Source organism: Danio aesculapii, chromosome 2 (genome assembly GCF_903798145.1).
Source record: "Danio aesculapii chromosome 2, fDanAes4.1, whole genome shotgun sequence".
Lineage (NCBI taxonomy): Eukaryota > Metazoa > Chordata > Actinopteri > Cypriniformes > Danionidae > Danio > Danio aesculapii.
In genome coordinates, this window is record NC_079436.1 from 32753415 (window position 1) to 32775629 (window position 22215).

Genomic DNA, 22215 nt, shown 5'->3' on the forward strand with positions numbered 1-22215 from the left:
AAAATGTTTATGATATAGATTGCAAGGCTGCATTTTCATCATTGAGCACAACAAATGTTTTCCAGATTAAGACCTCTGACATCTTAGAGATGCATGTGTGTCTACTGAATATACTGAGCATATAAAAACTGCTGACCTTTTGGCCAGAACATTTTGCCCAGTTTTCCAGGGTCAACTATATTCAGGAGTTGGACATGAATGCATTCCCACTGCACATATTATTGGGCACTAGACATTTGGGTTGTTGATGAATGACCCTGAATGAAAAAAACCTTCGCCCACGTGTGCATAGCCCAGCTGGGAGTCCGTCCTCTGGGACTAAACCCTGCCCACTCAGCAAACATGGCCCACCTGTTTAGCCAAACGCATGATTTCATAGAGCTGCGCAAATCCATCCATATTTAAGTAGAAATATGCCCTTCCCTGCCTCCCCCCAGTCACAAAGCCAGCATCGTAGTGGTCCCTCTACCCCTAGGGAGGAGCAAGAGGTGCTTGGACTGAAGCTTCCCGGCTTTTGTGGATAGATAGAAAGAGAAGGAGAGAGAACGAGGCAAGCAAGCTGGCAGATCTAACCCTGCAGTGTCACCCTCATTTCCTGGGTCAGCGCCTGGGTAATGGTCTATTAATTTGCTCCATTTTCCCCTGTGAGGCAAAACTCAATCTCCAGCCGTTTCACTCTGCTGTGCCATCCACAAGGTGATTGATTGAATAAACAGCTGTCACTACTGTGAGCGCTCACACCCACCGACACAAGTCTTATCCTGAATACCATACACTCAAACCAAACACACACACACTTACCACAGTAAGGTGCTTTCTCAACACTGTTCCCTTAAAGTAAACCTACACACACGTCTTAAAGTAAGCCGCAGTTGCTCTGACACAAGTGCACACCATCTTACCTACAGTATATGCACCAAGATTGAATAGAAATCTGAAGTAAAAATGCACATTCCGATAAAGTCAGCAGTAAACTAATTTGGAAGCAGAATTCATGTACTGTAAATGTAATACCTATAACTAAATTTGAACTACATTGCAAAAAAAAGCTTTTCTTCTTGTTCCTGGTCCAAATATCTAAAAATTCTTTAAAATTGTATAGGGTTTTTTCTTAAAACAAGCTAAATAATCTACCAATAGGTTAAGTAAAGTACAACAACTTACTTTCAGTGTTAAACAATGCTTTTTTTTCTTACCCCACCCCACTTAATTTTTCTGAAAACAAAACAGTATTATTTGCTTGTCTATAAAATTCTTCTTGATTTAAGAATTCTTAGAAATACAAACAAGATAAAACTCTACGTAAGAATAGCATTTGTTTGCAGCATAGAACAGCAACTCTGCGTAACACTTTATAATAACTACACACTATAAATCATCTATTAAGCATTAGCAAATAGTGAATTCATTATTTGTTAAGCATCAACTATACAATAGTAGACGTTAGTAAGCAGTTGACAGATACAAATGCTATATTCTTGACTTAGAAGCACATTTTTAATGTGTTTAATGATTGTGTTTTCATACTTTGTTACTTATTCATTTTTCATGACTAAATTAAGTATCGCATTATTTACAAATTATGTTTTTATGTGAGTAGTTGGGGTTTTTTAAGATCTTTCAGAATGAGTTAGTATATGATTAATAAACTATTCAAATTAACATTTATATATCTTATTATTCAGACATATATTAATAGTTACATTGTTCATTCATTCATTTTCTTTTCGGCTTAGTCCCATTATTAATCCGGGGTCGCCACAGCAGAATGAACCGCCAACTTATCCAGCACATGTTTTACGCAGCGGATGCCCTTACAGCCGCAACCCATCTCTGGGAAACATCCATACACACTCATTCACACTCATACACTACGGACAATTAAGCCTACCCAATTCACCTGTACCGCATGTCTTTGGACTGTGGGGAAACCGGAGCACCCGGAGGAAACCCATGCGAACGCAGGGAGAACATGCAAACTCCACACAGAAACGCCAACTGACCCAGCCGAGGCTCGAACCAGCGGCCTTCTTGCTGTAAGGTGACAGCACCACCTACTGCGCCACTGCGTCGCTCTAGTTACTTATGTTAATAAATGCTTTATTACCTTAACTTTATCCAGTTTTGTGACCTAATCTAAAGTAAGGACAATTTATGCTTTATAAATCTCTAATAAATGACAATTAAAGGCTCAGTAATAAATGAACAATACATCTTTGCAATCTAATCTAAAAAGTAAAATGACTGTAAAGTTTAAACATTGACGAATAACAGGAGTGTCAAAATACAACATAAAATTGGATAAAAAAACAACAATAAAATAATTTAACAATATATTATATTATAACATTTCAATGTTATTTAGTGATGTTTAAACTGCACAGTCATTTTATTTTAGTTAAGATTACAAAGATTTATTTTTCATTTGATACATTTTCATTTGTGTATCTTCAAATGAATAGAAATTAATAAAGTCGTTTATTTTCTTTTTTTCTGTTTACAGTTTAACTGAGCCTTTATTTGTCATTTATGAGGGCTTTATTAAGCATAAATAGTCCTCACTAGATTAGGCCACAAAACTGGATAAAGTTAAGGTAATAAAGCATTTATTAACATACAAATTAACTATTAATATATGTCTGAATAATAAGATATATAAATGTTAATTTGAATAGTTTATTTACTCACGCATTCAGAATAATCTCTAAAAACCAGCAACTTCTCTCAAATAACTGGTTTGTAATTGATGCAATACTTTAGTAATAAAAAATAATAATTAACAAAGTATAAAATACAATCATTAAGCACATGTGCTTACAAGGCAAGAATTGAGCATTTGTATCTGCAGTTATAAACTGCTTACTAACTCTATTAATGTAGAGTTAATGCTTAACAGATAATGATTTAACTAGTTGCTAACGCTTAACAAATGATTCATAGTGTATAGCTATTATAAAGTGTTACCCAACTCTGCTGTTGTAGGTAGTTAAAATGTGTGCCCTTTAAAAAGTCCTCAAAGTTGTTTGTGTGTTCAGATAATCATGTCTCCTCCCCTCTGATGAGCATAGTTATGAATCTGGCCCTAATAACTGGCTTGCATTTCCACATGACTGCCAGCGTGTCTCTAAACGCCCCGCACATATGCTGGTTATACGCATCAAACCAACATCATCTTTAGCCAAACACTCCTCTGCAGTGAAAGAGAATGACAGAGCGATACCGACAACAAACCACTCCCCTCTTCCCTCTCCTCTTTCAGGTGCTGATTGCATTTGCCTTTTTAAATGTGACACTCTGAGTATGTATGCGCGTGTGTGTGTGTGTGAACGGTAGCGTGAGGAGCTGCTGTTTAACAGCATAATGCATCACTGTCAGCGGAGATCGGCCTCTGTGTGCAGTTAGCACAGATGCCAACACCGACGCTCTTCAGGTCCCAAACCGAGGATGACCTCGTTCCATTTCATCAGACGTCCTCTCGAATGAGGCGCGATGCCTCATTCCCTTCTTCTCTCATCCTTTCCCCTTTTTTTCACCTAACCCTGAGTAATCAGCCTAGAAACTGTCCAGCCTGCTTAGGGTTTCCTCTGCTCACTTACAATAAAGTAAAAAAGCACACACACACACACAGACAATCTGGGCTTTTCCCATTATGAGTCTAATTCCCCTCCTTTGGCGTATAAAGCACATATTTCCCATTATGGAGATGACTTGTAGCAGCTCACCTTGCTCTGATTTAGGGAGGAGGGTAGGCGAAAAAATGAAGGCTGACAGGCTGGCTGGATTTATTTGATTGCGCATACAAGGCAGTGTCATTTTCGAAGATGCAGAGTATAAAGCAATGTGTGTGTGTGTGTGCGTGTGGCCTTAAGGCAAGGAGAAGAAAAGAGAAGCCTTGAAAGGGAGGGAAAAAACGGCCCTGAATCAAATCAAATTCCTCTTATCGGGCATTATTTGACGACGTTATCAGACAGCGTAATGTGGTTACATTCGGTAAGAGGCTGAGAGATTTCACTGTTTACTGATGTTGGCGTGCTTAAGGGCAAGATGAGAGAGAATGAGGCAGGCGTAAACACTTGATGCATGCTGGGAAAACTTGTTTAATGCTGTGCTTTGGTATGAAATGGATAAAAAGGAATTCATCAGATGAGGGGAAGACAGATCTTTTTGGTAGGGTTTGTGGTGCTCGGGACCTTGGGATGGTCATAGTCAAATTGACTACATTGAGCTCATATTTAATATTTCTGCATTTTAGAGGTTTTAAATTCAGATTAAAATAAGAAGTCTAGGCCAGTCTGGATCTTAAATTGCTGGTCCTAACTGGCTTTAGATTGATAACACTGGTATGACCAACAAAATTAAAGTGCCCAAAATTTTTTACAACATAGGCTCATTCTGAAAACATAGACTTATATACATATCTGGAGATCGCAAATTATGTAGCCAGAGTTACATATGGCTGCATTTAATCTTTAAAACAAATGCTTCGGGGAGGTATGACGCGTTCCTTTTCTCGCTTACCAGCTGACTGCTTACCTTCGAATGGACGGCTTTTTCTATGTTACCAGTTTGTCCGGTAGCTTGACATGTACATCCGTAGAGCGGAGTTGAGCGAGACAACGGGGTTCGAGTCTGGTGAAGAACGTTTCCAGAAAGCAGATAAGACAAAAACAGATGCTAAAAAATAAAATAAACAAGTAAGTAACAGGGTGAGAATGTGGTAAAATCTGAAAATGTGGGGTCTTTTCTTTTTCTGGATTGCTTTTTGAAACAATGTGGTTGGGTTTAGGACAGTGGGTGGGCGGGTCAATCTGTGCTTTTTAAAACACTATTGGTTGGGTTTAGGGAAAGGGGATTGTGGGGGGATTGTTCGGTTGGTCAGTCAGTAAATCAGTCAGTCGACAGCGGCCTCTGGTGGATTTACGTAAGAACAGCAGCCATGAATGGCGTATACCAGAGCTACTTCTTGGGTACCGATTAACATAAAGGGCTACCAGTTTGATACACACTTTTCAAACATCAAAATTTTGATTAAATGTTATTGATATTAATTAATGATATTCATCTATGTGAAGATACTGATCATGTTAATGACTTCATAAATAAATTAACAAGGTAGGAAACAGATAAATATCAATATGCAACAATTCATTTGTCTGAAATAGTTTTTAAAAGTTTTTTTTCATACACAGTATAACTTAATGTAATTTTCAGTTTCACACCAAACCAAGTGTGATTTAAAAAGAATAGCTAAAAAAAAATATTAGATGGTGCTTTGGTGAGCTATTCTTAGAATAGTCCCGCAGGCAACTCATGTGATCCTCGTGGGCTATGTTGGTGACCCCTGGCATACACAGTGGCCTCTGATGGATTCGCGAAAACAAAAACTGCAAAAAACTTAGCTCCTGGGACATATTTGGTGCTCACCAGAAATGTATACAGGGGTACATAATCAGAAAGCACCTAGGTTGATTTTTTTTACTCCCAGCAATGGTTTTCAACAAACATCAACCAAGCTGGTCACCTGTTGATCTTGAATAGCCAATAATTGGTAAAAACCTTTGCTCATTAGTCACATTTTAGTTTAAACTTTAATAAAACATACATCAACCAGCTAATCAAGGCCTTCAGTCTCACAAAAACCACTAGTCTAACTTGTATTGTTGGTCTGAAAGGGCATCTGCTCCTTAAGATTAAAGAACAACTTTAAAAGTGTACTGTAATCCATTAACTGAAATTCCCATCCGGTGTCGATGGTGTGTGTGATCAGCTTTCCAGGATGCAGCTGGTACACAAGTGTATTCAGGCTTTACCAGGTGAGCATGGCAGGTTGTGTGAAGTCCTCCTCCTTCACCATCTCCGTCGTGAGCTCAGCATGGGCACACTGTAGGCAGAGAAAGATTTCAAAAGGCACATGCTCTCTGCCTGTGCCCATTAGTGGCAGCTTTGTTCTCTCGCCAGTGTGTTAAGAGCTCTCTGTTTTGTTCTCCATAGCACACACGCACACACGTGGCACACACACCTACACTCAAAAACTTACTCTCGACTCCTAGCAAACCAGACGACGACCATTAAACTCACAGAGCGAGTGAATTTGCTGCAATTATGAGAGTAATGTTTAAAAGGTCAAGGTGGGACTTGCATAAACAGTGATGTGTGGGGTGTTACAACCATTATAAATCTTTAAAAGACACCTACATCGGTTTTATGTCAGTGTTCTATCTAAACGTCTCACAATATCTGGGTTTTATGGATACAGATATGTAAGCATGAAGGGATTTTGCTGCATTTGGAAGCAGTTAAATAAATATGCGCATGCTGTTTGAGTTATGCTGCGTGAGGCTAAATGAGAGGAGAGACAGACAGCTAACAACCCCAGCCGGAGCTGCTGGTGGCGGGCTGCCAGCTACCAGGGGAGCACGCGTTTGAGGCGGCTTCTGTGGAGCTCTTTTTCGGTCTTTTTTTACATAGAGGCTTGTAAAACAACATACGAGGAGTGTCAGAGGCGAACGCTACACCACCACACAGCTAACGGCCAAGTTAGCTTGATTCTGCTTCTCAGAGGCAGCAAATTTAAGATATTAGCATGCGCTAACTCAGCCGTCCAGTGTGTAATTGTGCTATCAGTGGGGTTAGCAAGAGGTTACGAATGATGAAAGTGCTTTTAATAATTAGGGAACGTCTAACGCCGAGAGAGGCCGCTGGCTCTGGCCCTCATTAGCTGTGCTATCAGAATGGAGGTCCGGGTGAGCGGATGTACTGTGATAAAGGTGTGCTATGGCTAAGAGAGGGGAAAAAAGGTTTTTTTTTTGAAGACAGAGTGAGAGAGAGAGATAGTGAAAGAGAGAGAGAGCCATCTATCTTGGCAAATTAGAGAAGATCAGGCCAACACTCAGTCAGAGCTGTCACAGGCATCCCTCTCTCTCTCACAGCATGGCATTTAGGTGAGAAATCTCAGCACTAAAAAGTTCTGTCAGTCCTATTTCCTTGTTATTGCCCCTCTCTGCACGCTGGTCTCACCGGCCCTTCAGATTAAACGGAGTCCCCACCTTTCTCCACGCAGGGGTCCGGTGTAGGGGGGCATCCCACATTAATCATCTTTAACGCGCTGACAAGCAGCATGCGCCAAACCCCCTCCATGCCTCAGGATTTATCTCTCTGTCTTGTGCTAGCCATCACTCACTCCCTTAGAGAGGGAAAGAGGGGGAAACAGAGAGATGAAGGGAGAAATAAGAAATGGACAAGAAGAATGGGACGCTTTAGAGATCACATGTGCTCTGGTCCATAATGGTTTTTTAGTAAAGTGAGGTGACTGGTAAAGTTTTTACACTGATTTTATAAAATGTGTGGGTTTTTAACATTACTAAAATCAAGATTTAACTGAAGAATTTGTATAATGTTTAAAGCCATTGTAAAAAAAAAAACTAAATTATGTGTAATTCGGTATAATGTGTGTGTAAAAAAATCTAAAATAATTTTCTTTTATTTTATGTTTTATAAATATATAAATATTTTTATATACTAACAATTTTAAGAATAGAAATAAATAATAGAAATTACAACTAAATGTAAAAAATAATATGGTTCTCTTGATTTCTTTTTATTCTAGTTTAATTTAATATATTCCCCTAACATATTAATATTGGTGTACAAATATGAGAATTACATGATAATTCACAAGATATGTACAAAAGAATGGTGATTAATGCTAAAGTAATATCTAAAAATATATCAGATAACGAGTTTGTGAGGGTGCGTCCAGGCTGGAGGACTGTGTGTGTGTGTGTGTGTGTGTCTCTCACAGGGGAGACATGATTAATCATTGGCTGTCTCTATTAGTCAATCCTCTCTTGGGACGATGTGGACCCAAACACCACACTGCATGCACACATAATGGGGCGGTCTATAGGAAAAACATTAGGCCTCCATACTAACACACACACACATAGATATATGTGAAGCCTTGTCATGGCCTTAGGTATTTGCAAGCCACGTCCACTCCCTTCTACAGGCGTTCATCAGAATGTGCTGACAGACAGATGATTTAGTGTCTTCTATTGTGCGGATCCTCTCTGTCTTGTGTTAGCATCAAAGCTGCCAAATGACCCGCTCCCTGTTTGCGAGTAAGTGTGTGTATGTGTGTGTTTTCAGGGAGACAAGTGACAGGGAGGTGGTTTAGGTCCCGACAAGCGCTTGACCAAACCATCATGACTCCATTACTGAGCCCATTGATTGTGTACGGATGAATTAAAGAGCCGGTTTTGAGAGCCACACACTCATTTTCTCTTCACACGCGGACAGAGGGGGGACATACACACAATCACACGCTCTGTTAACAAATCCCATCATGCACACATAACAGAGTCAGAGTAACACTCTGTCAGTAAACCATCTGACATGTCAACAGACAAAAAATCAGGAGGAAAGAATTGAACCAATTGAAATACACAGGAAAATTGCATTGATATGGTCACCGTTTGCATTACAAATGTTAATGTGTGTTTAAATAGTGTGTTTTAGGTTATATCTACTGACATCATGTTTATTTCACATATAGGTTAAACCTTTTTTAAATATATAACTTTAAATATTACATGCTTTTGTGTAGAGAGACAGATATGGTAAACTCAGATATGTGTAATTCCTACACTCATATGTCAGGTTGTGTGATTTCATGTTGCAAATGAGGGATGGTGTAAGAAAAGTAGTTGGATTGGGGATTTATCTGCTGAAGAATGGGTCTGGACCTCTCTTTGTTTACTCTTGCAGACGGTGATTGCTTTGGCATGACTCAAATTATCTTGTCAGGACAATAAAGCTGACCGCTTCTGAAGAAAGAAAGAGAGAGAGAGTGAGAGAGATCTGGGGGATGATGGGTAGATAGAAAGTGATTTCATTTAATATATTTAACATAAAAAAGCTTAACAGTATATAAAAAAATAAATAAATATGTTGTTAATGTATTATTAATAATGATAATAATAATAATAATAATATCAATAATATTTTTTTTAAAATAGCATTGACATCTGACAAATAGCTGCTGAAAATTTGGCTGATAGCCTGTAAAAAATAACCAAAAATTGGTTACAGCTCAAAAGACCTCAAATCAGTAACTAGTTTGACATCATTTATGAAATCTATAAGATAGAGTGGCTAACAATAAATCGTTGTTTACAGACTGAGGAGTTTAATAAGGCAAGGAGAAATATTCTTCCATTAGGACCAAATTTAATATAGAATGTAAAGTCAAAATTATGTAAATTTTATTTTGTTTATTTTGTGTTTTTTTTTTTTTTTTTTTTGAGAGAAAACATAAAAGAAAGATTACAATACTTATTTTAAAAATAAACAAATAAATAAAAAATGAACATTTAAGATCCTAAAGTACCATCATTACTGTTTCATATGTATATAGTTTTGGGAGATAAAAAGGCAAAATAAAGGGTAGACTGGGGGCCACAATATGGGGTTTAAAAAGTACACCATTGAGTTGTAATTGAAAAGCAGCAATTCAGTTTTCATCAGTTTGTGTTTTTATCGGTTTATGGGTGTATTGTTTTGATTGTTCTTATAATGTCCTTGAATTGTTAATGTAACTTCTGTGTTTATTTTTTTATGGAAATTTTGGGTATTTTATCATTTCTTTTATTTTCTACAATTTCTAGATTCCGATGTTTAGTTGTTTGTGTGACCATTGTGAAAAACCCTATATACAGTATCATACATCTGTATGTAAATTTGAAAACTGCAATATAAACTAAATAAAAATTGGCATTGACTACTGTGAAACTGAATAAATAATAGAAAAAACTAGAAAAAAAGATGTTACACTGAAGAAAGAATAATGATGTTGAAATTTCATTTTTGAATTACAGAAATAACTGATGCTTTAAACTTCATTCACATGATAAACTAATATGTTAGATTGAAATGCAGAAGAGAAAGCAGAAGAGAATCATTCATAATTAAAAAATATATAAAAAATAATTATATATATATATATATATATATATATATATATATATATATATATATATATATATATAATTTATTTTTTATGATTATTATTTTGATCTATATGTCTTATATACATACTGTACTAATAAACAAAAAAATTACATTTAATTTTAGATTAATTTGCTGTAACTCAGCATTTGTGTATGTCATTTGGTCACAATATTATAATACTACCATTGTATCCAAAACATAGTATTCCACTGATCAAGAAAGAAAGAAAGAAAGAAAGAAAGAAAGAAAGAAAGAAAGAAAGAAAGAAAGAAAGAAAGAAAGAAAAAAAGAAAGAAAGACATTTGATTTTTTACAAATACTTAATTACAATTATGCAATTACATATCAAGCTAAAAAAAGCATATCTTTATAAGAACATATATTAGAAAAATTCTCAAGATAACTTACTAAACTGTAATAGTTAAAATCTATTTTTAAACGAGCTTTCAACATTTTTATTAAAAAGACAAACAACATCAACATCTGAGGAACCTTCTATCTTATTTCATCTACTCATATACACAGTCATCTTTGCTCTTCCCAAAATAAAATTGAACAACTGACAGTGTTCTCTCTTATTTGTGAATATCTATACCCCAAAATGAACAACTGTTTAGAAAAAACTACACCAAATAAATTGAAAAAACACTCTAACCATGAAAACAATGACAAAAGACGACAACAATCCATAAAACAACGAAAGACAGTCTCACCTAGGTTACAAAAAACAAAATCATCACTAAAATCCAAGTTCAACAAAGAAACAAAAGCATTACCATGGTATTCAAAACATAGTACTGCACTGATCATGAAAGGAAGAAAGAAAGACAGAAAGAAAGAAAGAAAGAAAGAAAGAAAGAAAGAAAGAAAGAAAGAAAGAAAGAAAGAAAGAAAGAAAGAAAGAAAGAAAGAAAGAAAGAAAGAAAGAAAGAAAGAAAGAAAGAAAAATAGGTGAGAGGAGATAAGACGGGTAGAGCACGGAAAACAAATAAAGGGCCAGAAAATGAGAAATAGATGTGCAGGATGTTGCTGGACAGAGCCAGGGAGGGAGGGGGGAGAGGGGCGAGCGAGAATAGGGTGGTGAGAGAAACAGAGACACACAGAATTGTAATCGATTACCTATTTTTCAAAGTCACTTAAAGTGTCCAGAGTGTGGGGCCGTTAAGTAGTGGTGCTGGAGAATAGGGGATAGGTATGCGCAGGCACGCATGACTGGGAGAGGAGAGGAGAAGGAGGTGGTGGAGATATGTATGGGGGAGGGAGAGGGTAGTTTTTGGGATGCTAACACTGACCCTGCTACCTCCTCACCGATGAATCTGTGCTCGTGCAGGAAATAGTTCTGACAGGCCAATATGCGGGCAGAGGATTTGTGCCCCCAGAGGGACTTTGCCGCATGTATGCAACTGTGTGTGTGTGCGAGCGTTTACATGTGTTTGCGCGCATGTTTGTCAGCACGAGTGTGTGTGTGTGCATAGACTAGACTGTTAGCGATCATCACCCTCTCAAACAGCACACACATCATGTGAAGACAAACACAACAGTGCCCTCTGAAGTCAAGGACAGCTCAAACTGAGCCCAGGGCTTTAAGTAGAGAGCAGAACCAGGATTATAGCCCCACTTTGTGTGTGTGTGTGTGTGTGTGTGTGTGTGTGTGTGTGTGTGTGTGTGTGTGTGTGTGTGTGTGTGTGTGTGTGTGTGTGTGTGTGTGTGTGTGTGTGTGTGTGTGTGTGTTTGTACATCTGTTTTGCAACCTGCCCTCAAGTTACCTCATCATCTCCAGAAAAGATGCTCACTAACCCCTACTGAAACAGATCAATAGCTGCCTCCCAGACATTAGAACCAAACTGCAAAACATCAGACGTTTGTAACACACTCGCACACTTTCATAATTGGAACACAGTGGATGTGCTGTTTCTCTTTGAGCAACGGAAACCATATTTACATCTTAATATCCAGGCCTGTACTTAGGGGGGTTTTGGGTGGTTCAGAAGTCCCACTCCTTATTGACAATGGTCCAGAATTTGTCCCATACATGAGCTCATTTGTCATTTAAAGTGAAATAACTCAATGTAAACAAAAGAGCCTGAGAAAATGTTTCATTTTTGATGGAAATTTCAGACAGCTCTTTTTTTCATGAGTCCAACATCCAACTGTGCAAGAAAACAGACAATCTAACGTAACTGAAGCGATATTTCGCTATGATATTGTTGAGAAAAAAAATTGCAAGTAACTTTTATTCTAAATCTTATTCTTGAAACAAAAAGTTACCAATAAATTGGTGTGAAGCACCAAAAGCGGACCAAATTAAAATAGGTTTGAATACTGTTTTGGCTAAAATAGTCAAAAAGTGTGGTTATGATGACTATCCGACAAGCTTATTTAGAAAAGGGCTTAAAAAGTCTCTAAAATGCACACTTTAATCTCACTTTAAATTTCACAAATAAATAGAAAACAAGCTGTATAAATGAAAAAAGGTAAATTCTTTGACAAAAAAGAACCACCCCTTTCACTAGGCTGGCTACGGGCCTGATATCTATATATAAACACGTTGATATGTTAATTGATAAACTGATGGTGCAAAGTAGCAGGATGTGGAACTCTCTTTATACTTTTTAATTAATGATAACTACTGTAGTCTAGCAACCATACAATAACGCTCTGTCAGCCATTCAAAATATCCGAACAACAATCTAGAACACCTTAGCAACAGCAGCGCCACTATGGCAATATTTGAAAACACCCTAGCAACCACATAAAAGCATCCTTAACACTAATATCCAAATAACAAACACTACTTGTGTCCCAAATGACACATTAGCTGCGTCCCAAATGCAACACTATGCATTTATGCACTATATACTTATACACTTACACACTCAACTGCATAGTATATTAATGTAGTGTCGTCCCAAATGGAACACTAATAATTTTTTACTAAGCGGAAATTAAAACCAGATGACATTTGACGGTTTCCAAATTAGAAAAATACATGACCAAACTATCAAATAATACCTGCATGAGTATAACCGTATTCACTATCGGGACTCAGGAGGTGGTATAATCACTGTCGTAGGAGAATTTTGCTTTCACAATCCAAAATAAATAAAGTAATTCAACATCAGCGCCTGAAAGCTCCGCCCCTTCCACTATGTGAGCAAAGCAGCGGCCATTGAGTGCGTGAAGTGTCCATAATTCCACATTTTCTGAATAAGTGTATCATCCGGGTATTTAAAGTGCACATATTCTTTTTAGAGTTTTCTGTGTGAATGCAATACTTACACTATTTATACTACAAAATGGCGTATGTGTATGTGATGTGGGACGCACCTCTTATGCACTTATGTACTATACATTCAACCCTTTTGTCCCAAATGGAACACTAAGGTTATTTAACCATTCGGAAATTCCAACAATTTCCCAGTTGACATTTAATAGTCGCCAAATTAGTGAAATGGATGTCCAAACTACCAAAAATACCTGTCATGCATACGTCACATTCGCCATTGAAAGTCACTTAAGTGTAATCACTTATGTAGGATAATTTTGCTTGCACAATCCAAAATAAACCAAGTAATCCAACCTTACAGTAGCACCCAACAGCTCCTCCCTTTTAGCTATAGGAGCAAAGTGTAACCGTCAGCCATGTATCAGTTAAATAAGTACAACAAATGTCTTGAAAACCATTTAGAACAACCTAGGAAGCGCATACCAACTCCCTGATAACTTCTGACAAGTTCAAAATCACAAACTGCTAATGTTGCTACTACATTCAAAGGGACTTCTCAAGCAATATAAACGTGCATTCTATGTAGTATAAATGTGAGTAGTATGGATGGAATTTAGACATACTACATCTGCCAATAATCATAAATTTTCTCGCATATAGATAACTCTCACATGCTGTTTTTTAACTATATGTAAGTCCCAAATCACATACTTATGCACGATTCTATGCCATTTTGTAAGTAGTGCATTCATACTGAAAACTCTAAAAAAAATAATAAGTGCACTTTAAATGCCTGGATGATTCTCTTATTCAACCGGTAAAATGAAGTGTGGAATGTTGGACACTTCACGCACTTAACGACCACTGCTTTGCTTACATAGCGGAAGGGGTGGAGCTTTCAGGCACTGGTGTTGGATTACTTTATTTATTTTAGATTGTGAAATCAAAATTCTCCCACGAGAGTGATTATACCGCCTCCCGATGGTGAATGCGGTTATACTCATGCAGGTATTATTTGGTAGTTTGGTCATTTATTTTGCTAATTTGGTAATCGTCAAACATCATCTGGGAAACAGTTTGAATTTCCGCTCAGTGTTCCATTTAGGATGACACTAAATTCATATACTATGCTGTTGAGTGTGTAAGTGCATAAGTATATAGTGCATAAATGTATAGTGTGCCATTTTAGATGCAGCTTATAAATTTGGGCATACCCCTTAGCTTACATACTGCTACTCATATTCTATATAGTAGAGAAGTGTGTGGTTTTAGATACAGTTTTGATTCTGGACAAAACGTCCTGACAACCAGGAAAAAAAGCCCATAGGAACTGCAAGATTTGCACGAGGACCTTTCACATTACCTGACATCTGTGTAAATCATACTAGCGAGTGATCTAGCACGTGCACATCTCAAAGGCAGAATTTCCAAAGTGTGATTTCCTCACTTCCTGTTTGTGTAGATATTAGAGCTTTGAGTTAGGTAAGCAGACTCACCGTGTGACTAACAGCTGTAGTCTTTTGGTAACAGTGAGTTCATCCAGGATATCCTGTTTAAAGGAGGATCCATTGTCCCGGAGGGCCAAAAATAGTCACTTTGATTGGGTAGTTCCAGATCTGAAAGATTAAGTGATAGCAGAGTGAAACAGGAAGTGTTTTTTTCACTCATTTACAGAGCAGCACGTTAGATAATTCACATGCAAAAGATGTATTGCTCACAGGCAGCCATGATACACACTAAATCCCACCCACACGATGGAGTATCGCAAAAATAAACATGGCCATGTGTTCATATGTGAACGCACGTACACATGCCTGTTTGTTTATGGTAAAAAGGTTGTTTGTGTTTCTTTGGATATACTATAAAAAGACTGCTGAGGATTCAAAATCAGCAGAGTTCATACATTTGTAACAATATTTCAACTCATTTGAGGCAGTCTAAGATCCTGTCCATCGAATATGGGTGTTATCAAAACTGCAGCTTTTCCTATTTGGTTCAGCCATTGTCCAAATGCAATTCAGGTGACTAAAATCAAAACTTTTTGGAAACTCTGCCCAATAAATGATTTTATTTAATAAAAATGGACATGTCTTTATTGTTTAATTTATTGTGTATCTCACAATAAGTGGGAATGATCATTCTTTATATACAGTGTATGATGAAATGTTGTCCATTGGTTAGTTGATAAGTGTATATGAAGTGCGCGTGTGTCAGAGAAACAGCTGAAGTGTCACAAGCTCAGTGGCGTAACTGTCTGTGCGGAGCTGTGGATCTGGTTTAATGAGGGAACAGGAGACAGGAGGCCGAGGATGACGGATTCTCCTCCGACAGAAATCTGAGCCACTTAATCCACACAGTCCAGAGAGAGAGAGAGAAAAAGACTTTGAGCACTCATCTGACCCATGTTCTTCTCCAAATTTAATATATAAAAAACTGCACCAGTAGTGCTGTGTTTCTGGCCATTCTTACATTCTGGACTCAAAACTTTAATCTTCTTGAATTATACTTTGGGGATTCTGCCTCTTTTTGTGATCATAAAGAGGGTATTGGTAAAAACTGGGCTAAATGTAATGGTGAATGGGATCAGGACACAATGTGGGCTGGACTCAAACCAGCAAGTTCCACACGAGTGGCTATAAACTGCACCAAAGCTCAGATCGGAGCGCAACAGTCTGGTTTCAGAAGTAAAAACTACATTCATTTTCTCCATAGAGGAATTGATTTCTAACAATAAGTAATAAACCTTTACAGACAGACATGTAAGCTCTTGGTTTGGAGGTTGTTAAAAATCTGAGTTAACCCATATAGAAATATGATATATGGAAATATATGCAAATTACTTATATGGAATACAACAAAATGGAGTCAAGCCTCTTAACCTTTTACCCTTGTGTATTACTCCGTCCACATACAGCGACAAGCAGATGACACTCTACAGTTTGCCAAATATTATTGCTGTTGGACAACATAATGTACTTTTGAGGCTTTTTTAGTTGAGAATATAGTTGTTTAGATTGCAACTATGCAGTTTATATATAAGGATAGTGCCTATTTTAAATATTTAATATTTAAATATTTAATATTAAAATGTAATATTTGCGCGTAATTAGTGAAGAACAGCGGGGTGGGATGGGGTGCTGCGCACAAAAAGTGAAGAGGGAGGGGGGTGAGCAAGGTGGTGCGCGCACACTGAAGAGCAGGGAGCGGGTATGGAGATAGTTGAGTGTTGGGTTTGGTGGACTGTACCAAAAAGCTGAGGAGTAGGGGGTGGGGGGGTGGGGGGGGCTTTTGGGGGTTGATGGAATACTGGGAGACAGAACAATACGGGAGATGGGTCTCAAATACGGGACACTCCCAGGAAAGACGGGAGTGTTGGCAGGTATGCTCCCGATTGCAACTGAGAAATACTGGGAAATCTCTGTAGACTGAAGGCATATCATGCCGTTCAGCCTTATAATCTTAAAATGTGGGCAAAATCACCTGTTTTGTCATCACTTTAGACCAGGGGTGGGCAAAATTGACCCTGGAGGACCGGTGTCCTGCATAGTTTAGCTCCAACACGAATCAAACACACCTAAACATGCTAATCAGTGTCTTCAAAATCACTAGAAATCTATAAGCAGGTGTATTTGAATAGAATTGGAGCTAAACTCTGCAGGACACCGGCCCTCCAGGACCGAGTTTGCCCACCCCTGCTTTAGATATTACACTAGAGAATCATTCAAATACTAGCTCTAAAGTGAAGTTGGTGAATGAGCAACGGTTTCTGCTGTTCGTCAGCTGCAGATGTGAATGGCGGAAGAAAGTAATTCCTCTTACCAAAGAGTTTTGAGACTCTCCATGTTTGATTTTCTTTTTTATACACACGATTATGTCATTGAACTGTTGTATAAACGCAATATCACACTCATAGCAGTACGATGAGACTGTATATCGTCACTGGTGTGGTTGGACACTAAGGCATACCTCCCACCAGTGCCGATATACAGCCACATCACACTGCTACTCGTGTGATATTGCTCATATATACAAAATTACAGCTAACATTTTTGTACACATCTACATATTTGTTATTCCAATGGTTGAAAAAATATAGAAGTGACCATTTTTGCAATATTTAGAAATATATGTTGAACATTTGACACATTTTATATATGTGAAATCTAAATATAAACTTGTATTTCATATGTCATGCATTTATTGCCAAATGGCAGATTTCGATGAGGAAAAATCAGCTCTTTAACTGTTATCTAATATAAAATCTAAAACTATTCTTTTAGTAAAAATAAATTGTAACAATCTTCCTCATTTCTTTTCCCCATCTGTCTGTTTTTCTCTCAGGTAAGAAGAAAGTGTCACTCTATGACAGTCAGGCGCCCATCTGCCCCATCTGTCAGGTTCTTTTGCGTCCGGGCGAACTACAGGAGCACATGGAGCAGGAGATGGAGAGGCTCACCCACATGCACATCAGGTAGACTCACACATCCATTCCTGCTGTCATTCTGACAGCTCCATCAGTTCTTGTCACCGTTTCCCAAACAAATGAAGCACATTGGCTGCTCTCCCTCACAATAAGTGTGTGGCCTAAAAATCAAGACACCTGCTATTGGTGTAATGTTTCAGTGATTTAGGGTGTAGAACAGGTGCTTTTTCCACTCTGTCATCCATCAGCCCACATGTGCTTAGGCTTTTGTATAGTGGGGTGATCACAGAAATCAGGCACAGGACTCATCATTCTTCCAGTGACAAACACTTTCAGACATGGCAAACCAGCCTGAAGCAATGACCTAGGATCCCAGCTGCTGGTTCAACAACTTGACTAGGTTAAAACGATGTGTTCTCCTACACAAACCAGACAGAAAGTGTCACTCTTTGATCTCAAATATACGTTAGCCATAGCAAGAAACGGAGTCTTTGAATCCATAGGTCACATGCATATCATAGACCTCAAGCTGCGTATCATGCTGCATATCCCCCCTTTCATTTTTAATAGATTGTGCTGCTGGGTTTCAAACAGGGACATGGGGAGAAAGCGAGAGGGAGATATTAATTCTCAGCAGGATATCTTTCCTGCACAAGTGTTATCCATCACACGGCGGTGAGGAGTTCTCTTTTAATAATTAATAAAGGGCAGTGGGCCGCCCTCCCTGCGGGCAGCGGCTGTGGACACTAACATGGCTCTGGCCCTCTGTCGCCCCTGCCTGTTTGATGGTGGTGGTTATTTAAGGAAATTGCATCATTGCTCCTGATCTGTCAGGGTTGGATGCCACTTGGCATTATAGGCCTGTGATTTAGCCTTTCCTTTGCTCCTTTTAACCCCTTCTTATGGCCAAGAGAGTTATTTTGCCAGGCTATAGGCAGTCCGGTTGCTTAATGCTGAGGTAGGATACAGAGAAGACAAACAAAGAAATAGGAGTGTTTGCAGTTGCATAGCCATTTTTGTTAATTGAAGTGAGCAAAATGAGAAGAGTACAGACTTAACTGTAAAAGGATTTGTTCTTCTCTGTAAAGGTCAAACATAAAATCTTGGTGTTCCTTAGGTAAAAGAAAGTCATTAAAAAAAACGTGTGAGCTAACGATCTAACAATTTTCAGTTGTGTGGGAGCTGCTCCTTCAGTAGTTTGTTAATCATCAAATGTCCTGTCACTTTTAAATATAAGAGATCAAAAATATAAACAAAAACTGATTTTAACAAAGTTGTAAAGACGAATTACCATGTTTATAAACATTCAGGATGTGTGCGCAGCGAAGTTGCAGAAAAAAAACCAGGAGTGTAGCATCTACAGCGAGGCAATGACATCCGATGCGGGAGTTGTTGTCTTAGAAATAAGTTAAATTGATTACAAATTATATATATTATTTACATAATGCTTTCAGTGTATTATAACAGCTTGTCACTCAGTGATAAGCACAGTTATTCGGCAAAATTAACGTTAAAGTGAGTGGCGTTCGTCTGACAGGTCCATCTGTGATAGCACCCTCCCAATGGATATTGGATAAGACGAAATGGCCAAGCATCCAGCCCGAAATATACATCTCTCATGAAACTCCAAGTGATTATACAAGAGAGAAGTTAAAGACCTACAATTTGCCAACAATTTTGTTCTGTGGTCATGTGCGAGAAATAATGTTCCATGATTACCAGATTCAAAACTTTGTAGTGCTAAAAACCGAGGTTCTGCCTAGCCAAAGACAAGGAAAAAAAGGCGGGACCTGCCTAGCCAAAGACAAGGAAAAAAAGACGGGACTATACGGCATGGGTAATTAATCATTAACAAGCAAAACAACTGCATTCTGACAGTGAACTGCGGCTGTACAGCAGGGTATGTGAACTTACACTTTAACGTTTCATTCTTAGCATTCAGTGTCCGCAGTTTACCATATGTAACTGTTTTTGCTGAAATCATTGCTGCAATCAAAAACGAGTAATGTGTATGATTCAGCATGGCGTGAAGTGAACTTACCTGATAGTAAATGAGAACTGCAGAGTCGAGCATTTTTAATTAGGTCGTCTCTCGATTCAGCTCCCTTTTAGCCAAATACGTCTGCGATTGGCATTAAAAGCAGTGTGGTGTACAGTAAAAGTTTAAGTTTTCTAATTTTGCACTCGAATTTGGCATCCTACTGCACAACACGACATGTTTGCCATTGCAACTGGTCTCTTTTTGCAACCAGGAACCCATGTGACGTCATTTGTGATGTAGGTTGGTAATTCGTCTATTGTTGTTTATATGCTTTCAATACATCTACAGTAAATTAACACAATCTCTTCGCAATAAACCTTTACATTTGCATCCATAATGCTGGTCGAACTGTACTCGGGCAGTCCTGAGGTAGACACAGCAGTCGCCCCATTGCTTGATGTTCCCACTATTGGTGTGGAGCTCCGGTGTAACTGCTGCTGTCTTCTTTCCCTGTATACTTCCTCCCAGGCGGGGCTCCGCTCAACACACGCTAGCACACACAGATCATTGGAAGTGACATGGCGAATTTGTGGCAATTTGTAGTAAATCTCCCTTTAATGATAGCGTTTCATTCTGCACCAAATGAGACTTGAGTGCATGTAAAATGGGGAAAGCTATTTAAGATGTAGCATTAGGCAGATGTCTGAGTGGATGCGGGTGAGTGTGTGTGAGATTGGAACCCGCCGCCGCACTCCCCTCTCTCTCTCTCCCTCCCCTGTGGCCACATCGCCGTGCCCCCTCCCCTGACTCGTCCTCCACTCTTCATGTATGGAAATGGAAATCCATCATGCCCTTTACCCGTCTGCCTGCTCTGAGGGCCACAGCAATCTACATATTCCCCCACCCTTTCCTAGCCTCTCCACGTAATCAATTTGCCTCCAGCGGAGCGAGGGAGATCCGGGTGGCAAACGACACGAAAAGCAATCTTTATCTCCAGCTTACAACCCCCCAACTGTCGACTGGCATTTATTCAATTTTCACCAGCTCCCGCTCTCTCTCGTTCCCGCTCTCTCTCTTCTCAGTCTGGCTGAATTTGGCTTGCAAGGGGGAACGGCTGAGCTTGGATAGTCTGGAGTTTGTGGGATTTTCTTAGTCAGGTGCACATAATGAATAATAATTTTGGAAAGACGAAAGCTGTTTGATTGGTGAACGTTTATATATTCATAGTGCATCAGTATGTTATTATAAATACATTTAGAAGACCTAAATAACATGTCATAATCTCATATGTAGGGCTGGACGATTTGGCCTAAAATTAAAATGTCAATTAATTGAACATTTTAACTCGATTACAATTAATAAACGATTATTTTATTTATTTTTTATTATTATTTTTTTTGCCCCCATAGTTCACTGACAGGTTTTGTACAGTGAATATGCTCATATTACAAGTGAAAGATTTTTGAATGTAGGGTGCATTACTTGATTTTAAAATAATTGAAGTAAACCACTCTATCTATCATCTATGATTACTTATTGTTTTTTTTTGTTTGTTTTTTTTTTCACCAAACTGACCAATCACAAAGCTTGCACTAAGTGTAGTTAAATTTTTTTGAGGGGTACGCGCTACGCAGGCATGTGAAGGCTGTGCCGGACCGTAGACGTGCGCTTGGCAGAAGTATAATAAATAGTATAATATAGTAAAGTATAAATCAGCCTTAACAGAGGGAGGTCACATGCCTCCAAAAACGATAGGGAAAGAAAAAGTAAGAAAACCAAATATGGAGGTCAATGATTACAGGTTTCCAACCATACCTGCCAACATTTGTCTCTGAATATCCGGGGGACCGCTGCGATTAGATACTATACCAAAGTTGAAGACCCAGAGGTTGTTGAAATTACAAGAGATTTCCAGGAGAAATAACAAAACGGGAGGCTGGCAGGAGATGGGTCTGAAAAACGGGAGACTCCAGGGTAAAACAGGGTGTTTTTGATGAGCGAAGTGTGAGTAAATAATGACAGAATATTGATTTTGGGCTTGTTTGAAACATACATGAACATAAGTTGGAGCAGGGCTGGAACTGAACTCTGCAGGGCCCAGAGTTTGACACCACTGATCTGGACCAAAGACTACAAGAGTGAACACATCCATAGTCATTTCAGCATCTCTAACATCCAAAAGTTAGAACATTTCACACAGTTTGCATCATTAAAATTATACAGTATCTTGCCTAAAGATGACTTGCACAGCACTTACATTAGGCTTCTGTTGCTTCTCTCTGTGCTTCTGTTTAAAATTCCAATATTTTCCCAGCTAAAATGCTGTCATGATTTATACATTATTGTCTGCACACTAGTCTTAAATAAACTTGCTCCATACACCAACCATTGCATAATATCCCCCAGGTCCTATAGTTCAGGTCCTGTTTGGCATTTCTGAACTAGTAAAGAGTGTTTTTCTGTCATTGGCCTTCCCTAGATGTCCCACCAGTGGGAAAAGAGTGTTTTGAGATGCTATGGCATCCAATGAATGTTGAGGGGGTATTTAGAGTGCTCCGAGGTATGAAGTGTATCTTA

At 38.5% G+C, this 22215-nt stretch overlaps 1 protein-coding gene across 8 annotated transcripts in view; it reads left to right on the plus strand.

The window, feature by feature from the left end:
• Positions 1-22215, plus strand: part of rnf220a (ring finger protein 220a) — a 204942-nt gene that overhangs the window by 144787 nt on the left and 37940 nt on the right. For all 8 annotated transcript variants that reach the window (XM_056477746.1, XM_056477772.1, XM_056477788.1 and 5 more), the window contains exon 3: positions 17576-17705. In XM_056477746.1, the coding sequence (XP_056333721.1) occupies positions 17576-17705 (130 nt within the window). The remainder of the gene's footprint in view (positions 1-17575; positions 17706-22215) is intronic.